At 37.1% G+C, this 12,900-nt stretch overlaps 1 protein-coding gene across 4 annotated transcripts in view; it reads left to right on the plus strand.

The window, feature by feature from the left end:
* MMRN1 (multimerin 1) overlaps window positions 1-12,900 on the plus strand; it is a 76,668-nt gene that overhangs the window by 17,307 nt on the left and 46,461 nt on the right. For all 4 annotated transcript variants that reach the window (XM_047091014.1, XM_047091017.1, XM_047091016.1 and 1 more), the window contains exons 3-4: window positions 7,240-7,359; window positions 10,324-10,430. In XM_047091014.1, the coding sequence (XP_046946970.1) occupies window positions 7,240-7,359; window positions 10,324-10,430 (227 nt within the window). The remainder of the gene's footprint in view (window positions 1-7,239; window positions 7,360-10,323; window positions 10,431-12,900) is intronic.

The following is a 12,900-nucleotide window of genomic DNA, read 5'->3' on the forward strand; positions in this document are numbered from 1 at the left end:
AGAACTATTCTCTTTGGCTGGTCAGAATTCTCCACAACAGGGTAAAATCTGGAATCTCTGTTCAGCTCATAAGCTTTCTAATAGTTGTTCACTGGTGGCCTTGAAAAAACTATGCTTTGCAAGCACTGCATGGTATTCAACCCAAGATTTAAGAGAAACCCTATGTTGACTTTTAAAATGGCATCTCTGGGAGAGGAGGGGAAGATGGCGGCATAGCAGGGCACTGGGCTCACCTCCTCCTGCTGATTGTTTAGATTCCACCCACATCTGCCTAAATAACCCAGAAACCTGCCAGAAGACTGGCAAAGGACTCTCTGGAGCCAAGCATAGACAAGAGGCCCACGGAAGAGGGTAGGAAGGGCAGAGAGGCGCCGAAACTCCAAAGGGAACCAGTTCCCTTCACCGAACTTGCTTATACTGTGCAAACGCCCAATGCTGTACTTCTGTGGATCCATCCCTCCAACCGGCCTGCCTCCATCCTGATGCTGCAGGAACCCTCCTGCAGGGGACACCAACAGCAAAGCAAGCTGAGTCTGCCCCTCCTGCCCCTGTGCACCTTGCAGATCCACCCCGGCTAATACGCCAGATCCCATCAAACAGCACCACAAGCCTGCAGTGTACAAGCAGCCCACACAGGGGCCACACCACTCCATAGTGAGTCCTGCCCCTGAGAGAGGGGAAGATAAAGTACACACCAGTCTGACTGTGGCCCCTGCGGTGGGCTGGAGGCAGACATCAGGTCTGGTTGTGGCCCCACTCACCAACACAAGTTACTCTGCACAGCACAGAGGAAGTGTCCTGCAGTTTGGAGCCACCTCAGAGACTACCCAAAATGATGAAACGGAAGAATTCTCCTCAAAAGAAACTCCAGGAAGTAGCAACAGCTAACAAATTGATCAAAAACGATTTACAATATAACGGAACAAGAATTTACAATAATAGTCATAAAATTAATTGCTGGGCTTGAAAGAGCATAGAGGACAGCAGAGAATCTATTGCTACAGAGATCAAGGGACTAAGAAATAGTCATGAGGAGCTAAAAAATGCTATAAATGAGGTGCAAAATAAAATGGAGGTGGCCATAGACAGATTGAAGAAGCAGAGGAGAGAATAGGTGAATTAGAAGATACAATTATAGAAAAAGAGGAAGCTAAGAAAAAGACAGATTAAAAATCCAGGAGTACTAAGAGAACTAAATCCACAGAACTAAGTGATGCAATCAAACAGAATGATATCTGTATCATAGGAATTTCAGAAGAAGAGACATAGAAAGGGGCTGAAGGTGTACTTGAAAAAATCATAGCTGAGAACTTCCCTGATCTGGGGAAGGAAACAGGTATTAAAATCCAAGAGGCACAGAGAACTCCATTCAGACGTAACTTAAATCAATCTTCTATACGACATATCATAGTGAAACTGGCAAAATACAAGGATAAAGAGAAAATTCTGAAAGCAGCTAGTAATAAACACACTCTAACTTATAAAGGGAGACCCACAGGACTAGTGGCAGACCTATCTACTGAAACTTGGCAGGCCAGAAAGAATGGCAGATTTCTTCAATGTGATGAACAGAAAAAATAAGCAGCCGAGAATCCTTTATCCAGCAAGTCTGTCATTCAGAATAGAAGGAGAGATACAGGTCTTCCCAAACAAACAAAAACTGAAGGAATTCATCACCACTAAACCAGCCCTACAAGAGATCCTAAGGAGGATTCTGTGAGTGAAATGTTGAAAGGACCACAAAGTACCAGAGACATCACTACGAGCATGAAACCTACAGACATCACAATGACTCTAAACCCATATCTTTCTATAATAACATTGAATGTCAATGGACTAAATGCTCCAACCAAAAGACATAGGGTATCAGAATGGATAAAAAAACAAGACCCGTCTATTTGGTGTCTACAAGAGACTCATTTTAGACCTGAGGACATCTTCAGATTGAAAGTGAGGGAATGGAGAACTATCTATCATGCTACTGGAAGTCAAAAGAAAGCTGGAGTAGCCATACTTCTATCAGACAAACTAGACTTTAAATTAAAGGCTGTAACAAGAGATGAAGAAGGGCATTATATAATAATTATAGGGTCTATACATCAGGAAGAGCTAACAATTATAAATGTCGATGTGTCAAATGCGTGAGCCCCCAAATATATAAAACAATCACAAACATAAGTAACCTTATTGATAAGAATGCGGTAATTGCAGGGGACTTTAATACCCCACTTACAACAATGGATAGATCATCTAGACACACGGTCAATAAAGAAACAAGGGCCCTGAATGAGACATTGGATCAGATGGACTTGACAGATATATTTAGAACTCTGCATCCCAAAGCAACAGAAAATACTTTCTTCTCGAGTGCACATGGAACATTCTCCAAGATAGATCACATACTGGGTCACAAAACAGCCCTTCATAAGTATACAAGAATTGAGATCATACCATGCACACTTTCAGACCACAATGCTTTATGAAACTTGAAATGAGCCACAGGAAAAAGTCTGGAAACCTTCAAAGGAGGTTAAAGAACACCCTACTAAAGAATGAATGGGTCAACCAGGCAATTAGAGAAGAAATTAAAAAATATATGGAAACAAATGAAAATGAAAATACAACAATCCAAATGCTTTGGGAGGCAGTGAAGGCAGTCCTGAGAGGAAAATACATTGCAATCCAGGCCTATCTCCAGAAACAAGAAAAATCCCAAATACAAAATCTAACAGCACACCTAAAGGAAATAGAAGCAGAACAGCAAAGGCAGCCTAAACCCAGCAGAAGAAGAGAAATAATAAAGATCAGAGCAGAAATAAACAATATAGAATCTAAAAAAACTGTAGAGCAGATCAACGAAACCCAGAGTTGGTTTTTTGAAAAAATAAACAAAATTGATAAACCTCTAGCCAGGCTTCTCAAAAGAAAAGGGAGAGGACCGGAATAGATAAAATCATGAATGAAAATGGAATTGTTACAAACAATTCCTCAGAAATACAGGCAAATATCAGGGAATACTATGAAAGAGTATATGCCAACAAACTGGACAACGTGGAAGGAATGGACAAATTCCTAAACATCCACAGGCTTCCAAAACCCAAACAGGAAGAAATAGGAAATTTGAACAGACCCATAACCAGCAAAGAAATTGAATCAGTTATCAAAAAACTCCCAACAAATAAGAGTCCTGGGCCAGATGGCTTCCCAGAGGAATTCTACCAGACATTTAAAGCAGAGTTAATACCTATCCTTCTCAACTATTCCAAAAAATAGAAAGGGAAGGAAAACTTTCAGACTCATTCTATGAAGCCAGTATTACTTTGATTCCTAAACCAGAGACCCAGTAGAAAAAGAGAACTACAGGCCAATATCCCTGATGAATATGGATGCAAAAATTCTCAGTAAGATACTAGCAAATCAAATTCAACAGCATATAAAAAGAATTATTCACCCTGATCAAGTGGGATTCATTCCTGGGATGCAGGGTTGGTTCAACATTCGCAAATTAATCAATGTGATACATCACATTAATAAAAGAAAATAAAAGAACCATATGATCCTGTCAATCGATGCAGCAAAAGCATCTGACAAAATTCAGCATTCTTTCTTAATAAAAACCCTTGAGAAAGTCGGGATAGAAAGAACATACTTAACCATCATAAAAGCCATTTCTGAAGAGCCCACAGCTAACATCATCCTCAATGGGGAAAAACTGAGAGCTTTCCTCCTGAGATCAGGAATACACCAGGGATGTCCATTCTCACTGCTGTTGTTTAACATAGTGTTGGAAGTGCTAGCATCAGCAACCAGACAACAAAAGGAAATCAAAGGCATCAAAATTGACAAAGATGAAGCCAACCTTTCACTTTTTGCAGATGACATGATACTATACATGGAAAACCCAATAGACCCCACCAAAAGTCTGCTAGAGCTGATACATGAGTTCAGCCAAGTTGCAGGATACAAAATTAATGCACAGAAATCAGTCACATTCTTATACACTAATAATGAAGCAACAGAAAGACAAGTAAAGAAGCTGATCCCATTCACAATTGCACCAAGAGGCATAAAATACCTAGGAATAAACCTAACCAATGATGTAAAAGATATGTATGTTGAAAACTATAGAAAGTGTATGAAGGAAATTGAAGAAGATACAAAGAAATGGAAAAACATTCCATGCTCATGGATTGGAAGAATAAATATTGTTAAAATGTCAATATTACCCAAAGCAATCTACACATTCAATGCAATCCCAACCAAAATTGCACCAGCTTTCTTCTCGAAGCTAGAACAAGCAATCCTAAAATTTGTATGGAACCACAAAAGACCCCGAATAGCCAAAGTAATACTGAAGAAGAAGACCAAAGTGGAAGGCATCACAATCCCAGACTTTAGCCTCTACTACAAATCATTAAGACAGCATGGTATTGGCACAAAAACAGATACATAGAACAATGGAATAGAATAGAGACTCCAGAACTGGACCCAAAAAAGTATGGCCAACCGATCTTTGACAAAGCAGGAAAGAATAACCAATGGAAAAAAGACAGTCTCTTTAACAAATGGTGCTGGGAGAACTGGACAGCAACATGCAGAAGAATGAAACTAGACCACTTTCTTACACCATTCACAAACATAAACTCAAAATAGATAAAGGACCTGAATGTGAGACAGGAACTCATCAAAACCCTAGAGGAGAAAGCAGGAAAAGACCTCTCTGACCTCAGCTGCAGCAATTTCTTACTCGACACATCTCCAACGGCAAGGGAATTAAAAGCAAAAATGAACTATTGGGACCTCATGAAGATAAAAAGTTTCTGCACTGCAAAGGAAACAATCAACAAAACTAAATGGCAACCAACGGAATGGGAAAAGATATTTGCAAATGACATATCAGACAAAGGGCTAATATCCAAAATCTATAAAGAACTCACCAATTCCACACCCGGAAAACAAATAATCCAGTGAAGAAATGGGCAGAAAACATGGATAGACACTTCTCTAAAGAAGACATCCAGATGGCCAACAGGCACATGAAAAGATGCTCAACATCACTCCTCATCAGGGAAATACAAATCAAAACCACACTGAGATATCACCTCACGCCAGTCAGAGTGGCTAAAATGAACAAATCAGGAGACTATGGACGCTGGAGAGGATAGGAGAAACGGGAACCATTTTGCACTGTTGGTGGGAATGCAGACTGGTGCAGCCACTCTGGAAAACAGTGTGGAGGTTCGTCAGAAAATCAAAAACAGATCTACCCTATGACCCAGCAATAGCACTGCCAGGAATTTGCTCAAGGGATACAGGAGTGCTGATGTATAGGGGCACTTGTACACCAATGTTTATAGCAGCACTTTCAACAATAGATGAATTATGGAAAGAGCCTAAATGTCCATCAACTGCGAATGGATAAAAAAGATGTGTTTTATATATACAATGGAATGCTACTTGGCAATGAGAAAGAATGAAATCTGGCCATTTGTAGCAACGTGGACGGAACTGGAGAGTGCTATGCTAAGTGAAATAAGTCAGGCAGAGAAAGACAGATACCATATGTTTTCACTCTTATGTGGATCCTGAGAAACTCAACTGAAGACCATGGGGGAGGGGAAGGGAAGGAAAAAAAAAGTTAGGGAGAGAGCCAAACCATAAGAGACTCTTAAAAACTGAGAATAAACTGAGGGTTGATGGGGGGTGGGAAGGATGGGAGGGTGGGTGATGGTCATTGAGGAAGCACCTGTTGGGATGAGCACTGGATGTTTTATGGAAACCAATGTGACAATAAATTTCATATTAAAAAAAGTAAATAAAAATAAAGAGAAAAACAAAACAAAACACAAAAAAATGGCATCTCTGTCATTCATCCTCATTTTATTCACTTTATCCACATATTCTAACCATCTCAGCAGCCCCAAACTCAGATCTCTGTTTCATTCACCCAGTGCTTTCTCTGTCTTTGGGGCCCACCCCTTTGTGATGCAGTTTGAAAATTGTTTGCAGGCAGAAAATTAGAGTCCGTATGGAATTCACATCATGTTGTCCCCTTTTCTCAAAAAATAATATCACTGAGTTGTCTGTTGTTCAACTTCTAAAAATTATTGCTTTATATAGCTTGTCCAGCTTTATAGATTTTTTTTTACCAAGGGAAAGTACATCTGATGCTCTGTTATGGCCAGAGCCAGAAATTTCTAAAATTCATATTTTTAGTTTATTACATAAATAATAGAATAAGCTTATTAAACTTGTATCAAATTAAGGTTTGATTTAAAAGTGCACTAAATCTGTAGATTAACTTGAGGAGAATCGATGTATTTAAATTGACTCTTCCCATCCATTAATAGTATTTATTGGATTTTCTTTCAGGCCTTTCAATAAAGCTTAAAAGTTATATATATTAAGTCTTACACTTCTTTTGTTGGATTTAATAAAAATAATGTTATTTTTGCTGTTGTAAATAGAATCTTTTTAAAATTTTTTTTGGTACATTGAACTGTCTGTAACTGATCTTAACTATGTGGCCATACTTTTTATTAGTTATAAAAAATTTATATGAATTTTAACTACATAGCTGAACTCTTATAATCATTTGCATCTAGACTCATATTCTCTTTATTCACAATCATATCATCTGCTCCTAGTAACAGTTTTTCCTCTTTTTGATTATTACAGCATGTATTTTTTTGCTTTTGTCTTACTGCACATTGTTCACCAGAAGTAATGGGCCTAGTTTTGAGTCTCCAATCTAAGTACTAATATTGGTATTTGACAGGGGTGCCTGGATGGCTCAGTTGGTTGAGCATACGACTTCAGCCCAGGTCATGATCTCACAGCTTGTGAGTTCGAGCCCCGCATCAGGCTCTGTACTAACAGCTCAGAGCCTGGAAACTTCTTCTGATTCTGTGTCTCCCTCTCAGTCTCTCTCTGCCTCTCCCCTGCTCATGCTCTGTCTCTCCTGTCTCAAAAATAAACATTAAAAAAATATATTGATATTTGACATAAGGGCAATCTTCTATTTTGACTTAGCTTACAACTGAACATACAGATTCTGGTTTTAAGTCTTATTTATTCTCAATTTACTTTGATCTTGTAGTGTTTCTTTACTTTTCATATGTACAAAGTATCTACTCCATAATACTTGCAGCCGTAGACAGAGGTCTGTGAAAATAATTTTAAGGAAAAGAATTCTTTTTGACAATGATTTTTTTCTAACAAAAATTCTCTCTTCCTTAGGAATTGGTGTGCTTATGTACATACCAGATTATCACCCACAGTGATACTGGACAACCCAGTCACTTATCTTCCAAATGGGAGAGGGCCTTGTGGCTCTACCGGGAGATCCTGTCCTCAGAGGTATGTGATATTGTTTGAAAACAGCCACTGCTTGTGCTATATTCATGTATGTCCTGGAATATGTAGAGAAAGCTAATCATCCCAGGTACATACGTATAATAAGGTCAGAGTAGGGTCATTACATTAAATGAGATGCATGATCTTGGGTAAGTTAAAATGCAGATACTAATAATACATGCCTCATTGGGAGTTTTTAGAATATGTGAGACAATGCAGTAATAACCTTAGCCTACTGACAGAATCTTCAATAAATGTTAATTCTCATGCTTATTTCCATTTTTACTATTACTATTATTTTTATTCTATAACCTGACCAATAATCCTGTCTTTTAATTCTTATGAAATTCATATACAGTTCTAAAATTTTATTGATAATTTCCCTTTCCTACCAGGTCAGAGAGAAGTCTGTAATTTGGCAAGCCACTAATTGAGATTATGCACAATAAAACGGCTAAGGAGGGCCTTTCTTTACATGTGTATTTTAATGATTCATGTTATTTAATTTTCATTTTTTAAAAAATCTATTTAGGACATTAAAAAATTGTCCTCAAATGTGGGGCTGAGTAATTGATAAGTGCTCTGAATTCGTACAGTCACAGTAGCTTATCTGAGAGTGTTTCAGAAGACCCTGAAATAAAAACTAAAATTATCATTCAGGCCATGATGGCTCATGTTATGCAAATTGTCATACAAATAACTCAGGCAATGAATCTGACACATTGGCAATCTGGAACAGTGCACAGTAAGGATTGTAAAATCAAGGTGTTTCTTACTCCCCAGAGGAATAGTTAAGGTTCATGGTCCAGAGAGCAAAGCACATCTTAGGGATTTAGGAGAGCTGAGCTCCAGTTCTGCTTTCAGTTTACTCCCTTTGTGGCAATTTCCTTGCCGACATGAGAAACAAAGAATGCATTGTTAATTCTTCAGTAATGAAAATATTACCACAGTAACCCCTATTATACTGCCCTTCTGAGTTCAAGGTGAGTTTTTTTTCTCTCTCTCTCTCTTTGAACAAACCAGAAATGCATATCTTTATTCTCATCTCTTATCTTTCTTTACCTTTGAATGAGTCTCTCCATTCATTCACTATTTCAGTATATATGCAATGTTTGTTACTTTTCTTTTATTATGCCTGAGCCACATATACCAGGGATCCAGTTTGCTAAAGCAGGGACATTTACTCCTATAATAATGCAACCAACTGTGTGGATTCATCCTAATAAACTCTCAAGAGTCCTTTTCCAAACAGCTGTCCTTTCTATTTGGATTTAGCTATTGGACTGGAGATAGTTCACTGGACAGAGTTTTATTTACTGAATACAATTCACTGGAATAAACACAGACAAATGATTAGCCTATTTTTTTGAGATGGAAAGAATCTTACAGCTCATTTTAAAATTGAGGAACAACCTCACACATAGTGAATTACCCTTCACATCACAGCAAGTTTCCTAAAGCCCAGTCGGTTTACAATACATTTTCTTCCACATGATCAGGGTTTACCCATGAAATTGACCATTGTCTCCACAAAGCTGCATGGGACAAACTCTAGATAATAACAGTGGAGGCTAACCCATGCAGCATGGAGTAAAATCCCACCTGGATCACTTTTAGATACAAGACTTTGAGCAAGTTTTTTCATCTCTCTCTTCCTCAGGCTCCTCATCAGCACATCAGAATAATAATATTTTCCAAATAGAATAAAATTAAACAAGATAATATATACCCATTTTATAGACCTGCTTGATAAGTATTAGCTAAATATTAAGATCGTGTGGTAAGAATAAATATGACAAAATTGTATTTATGATTGACGTTTACATATATAGCGCCTACAGTTCAGGACCATTCACCATTTCTATTGATTGCCGTGTTAAAATGTTATAACTTCTTGATTTCCCTTGCGCAGTTTCTTTTCCAAAATATTTTCTCATGTTCCCTGTCTCTCCCCCTCTCTTTCTCTCCTTCTCTTTACCCCATCTCTCTCTCTGAGATAAATACCATATGAGAGAAATAATAAAAATTAAGCTTTTAAAACTTGAGAAAAGAGAAAGTGCAGGTTAAAAATCATAGTGGTTACTATAATTTCAGTTAGATCATTGATACACGGTTTAAGTTGTTTGATGTTGATCTGAGAAAAAACAAGTCCTTTTAACTATAATGATATAAGGAATAACAAGAATTGAAATAAAATAAATTATCCTCATAAGCTGTTTAAAAATTAGAATTAAAATAATATTTTAAGTTTATTTTATTTTTGAGAGAGACAGAGACAGTGCGAGTGGGGGAGGCATAGAGAGAAAGGGAGACAGAGAATCCCAAGCAGGCTCCGTGCTGCCAGCGTAGAGCCGGATGAGGGACTCAAACCCATGAAACCATGAGATCATGACCTGAGCCAAAACCAGGAGTCCTGCGTTTAACGTACTGAGCCACCCAGGCACTCCTTAAAATAAATTTTAGGGACACCTGGGCGGCTCAGTCAGTTGAGCTTCTGACTGTTTCAGGTCACGATCTTTCAGGGTTGTGGGTTCGAGTCTCGCATCCGGCTCTGTGCTGACAGCTCAGAGGCTGGAGCCTGTTGAGATTCTGTGTCTCCTTGTCTCTTTGCCCCTCCCCTGCTCACACTCTGTCTCTCTCTCAAAAATAAATGAACGTTAAAAAAAAATTAAATAAGTTTTAACATTGCTTTAGTTAAAAGAATTATCAAGGGAAATGTTCTACTATGTGTAGAAGATGTAACGATAGGTATAAACTTAAAATCCCCAACAGCAGAAGTCTTAATACTTTTTAGAATGTATTTAAACAAATCTAAGTTTAACAATAATATTGATGATGAGGATTATAGTATTAACAATAACAGATACCATTTATTGAATGCTTATTATATTTGAGGCAATGTCTCCAATACTTTAACAATCCCAACTGATAATTTAATGAGAGACAAATACTTCCTCTCCTCTACAGATCTCAGAAGATCCCAAATCCCGTCTACAGGATGCAACATAAAATCGTTACCTCATTGGAATGGAAGTGCTGTCCTGGATTCAGTGGAGCAAAATGTCAGCTAAAAGGTATATTCTAATAGTAATTTTATAATAACAATTAGAAGCATAAAACTTCTGAAGAATAAGCAACTGATTCCAGTGAAGAGTCGTATTTTCCCTTTTGAACCAAAGTTAATTAACATGTAACCAAATCATTAAAACTGTTACCTCTCTAGAGCTTCCTTAGTACTGAGTTTAGCACCCTAAATCTCTTAACGAGATATCTTATATATTCTTATATTGTTATGGTAGTTTTATGGCATGAGTAAGTGGAGATCTGATTATTCACTTTTTCTTAACTGTATGCTGGGGAGACATGCCTTATTTAAATATTGGAAATCCTAATTTTATACTTTTAAATAATCATTAGAAGTGACCCTATGTGATAATAAAACTAAATCTAGTTTTGTTCTAGTTCAATTATTTGAAATAATGTCTATGAATGAAATTCAGTTTAAAAGAATATACAAATAGGCATGAATAATTGTGGGTTTTTTCCCCTTAAATCCTCATAGAGCCATTTTATCAACTTTAATTTTAAGGATTTTCTGGTGGCAAGGCTAATCAAACACATGGTAACCTGCCGTGGCCTAACATCCATGTGGCTATTGTTTTGCTTTTGGCTTTAAAACAGCCAAAAGCTTTGACAAATAAGATACGGCATCAGCATATGTATTTTAAATGAATAAATATTACGAGAAAGACCATTAGCAGTGGTGAGGAATTCAATCAGCAGCATGAGAGACTGTGATTAAAAATTAATGTAAGTGTGGAGAAACCATTATGATTCACATTTTGAAAAAAGGAAGTTGTAATACAAAAAGCTCCAGGAAACTTGCAGTTTTGCTGGGGGTATTATGTATGGTTTTTCCAGCCCACCCGGTGAGAATCTGTAGGCAAATTTGACTATAAGGCTATTTGTTCTGGGTCTGGCCTGAATTTCAGAGATGATATAAAAATTTAATACATTTTCAGGGTATAATATGAATATGTACTTCATTTATAATCAAGTAAAATAAACTTTTAAATAAAACATCATCTATACAAAACGTATTTAAAAACGGGGCAATTTAGCATATTCTAAAGAAGTCCAAATATCATGCTGCTTTCAAATGATCCCTGATTTCTGCGAGGTGCACAAATATGGTAAAACATATTTGTTTTTAATCTATAAATGGCAGATGGTTAAAAGTTCTGAACAATATTTAGAATTATATTTCTAAAGTCTAACAGTAGTTTTTACATTTCTCTTCTTCTGTGAAGAAGGGTATCTTAGGAATATCAATTCCATTATTATTTCTTAGAGATTCAAGGGTTAGTTCACATTATACCTTTCTAGAAATTTAGAATGTCATTACACACCCTATTGCACATAGGGGACTGAATGTCGATATGTGACAGAAAGCCAAGTCTTTATGTCAAAGAATGTCATGGGCTGCAGCTGATAAGAACTGTTGTTGCTTTGATTGTTTAATGACATCTCATGTTCTAACTGGAAGCCACCTGTGGATATTTTTAATACTAGACTTACAAATTGTTATCTTGAATCCTCATTAACAAAAATGTCCCAGAACAGACCTGATTATGACCTTCTGTTACAATACTATAATTAGAACTACTCATAGTTCAAGCATCTGCTGATTAAGCTGTTGTGGAAAGGTCATCTTTCTACTGAAATCTATGATAGGAATAATTTTCCGATGGCGGATATGCCCATTGTGTCATGTCATACAATCAATTCAATATGACTGTGATTCCAAAAACCCCTACTCTTGCTCCCTATGATACTCTGACCATCCTTCTCTTCACTTATATTGCAGTATATAAAAGCAGTTCAATTTTTTATTAGTGCAGTTGATGCACTAATAGTATCAAGAACTACTGTGTCCCTTTGTCCCTTGAATCAATCTTCATTATCTCATCTATCCTGGGTTTCTTCCTTCCTTCCTGTCTTCTTTTCTTTGCTTCCTTTTTTTTTTAAACACATTTTTCCCTTCTGATTTCTCCGCCACTACATTCCAACTCTCCCTCTTCTTATCACACTTTATGTATGTGCCAATAGTCTCTTATTCTTATACGGAAGAAAAAATTGTCAGGTTTCCTTTGACAACACTCTCCACGCTATCTCATTTAACAAGCAGCCCCAAATACGGCAAGAATAATCAGTGTGGCTCATCCATTCTTTAAATGTCTTCAGAGCCCGCAAGGGTTTAGAATAACCTTCCCATGTAGCTACTGTGATAATTACTTCAGTGCTAGTCCTTCACATCAGATTATTCTATCCATAGAAAATACATAAATTTTACAAATCCCTACTTCCCCAAAAGTTTCATCCCCACAAATAAAATAAACTTCATAATACAAAAACAACAATTTCTTTTTCATTTAGATTGCAGTAGGGAGATATTTTTAAATATATAGGGAAGGTCTATCAGTCAGGAATAAAATGGAACAGCTAGCAACTGTACTCTCTTTTATTTCTCCTCCTCCACTTCTA

The sequence above is a fragment of the Lynx rufus genome, unplaced genomic scaffold, assembly GCF_022079265.1.
Source record: "Lynx rufus isolate CCGP_SWC_20201006 ecotype Redwood Valley unplaced genomic scaffold, mLynRuf1.p SCAF_3, whole genome shotgun sequence".
NCBI lineage: Eukaryota > Metazoa > Chordata > Mammalia > Carnivora > Felidae > Lynx > Lynx rufus.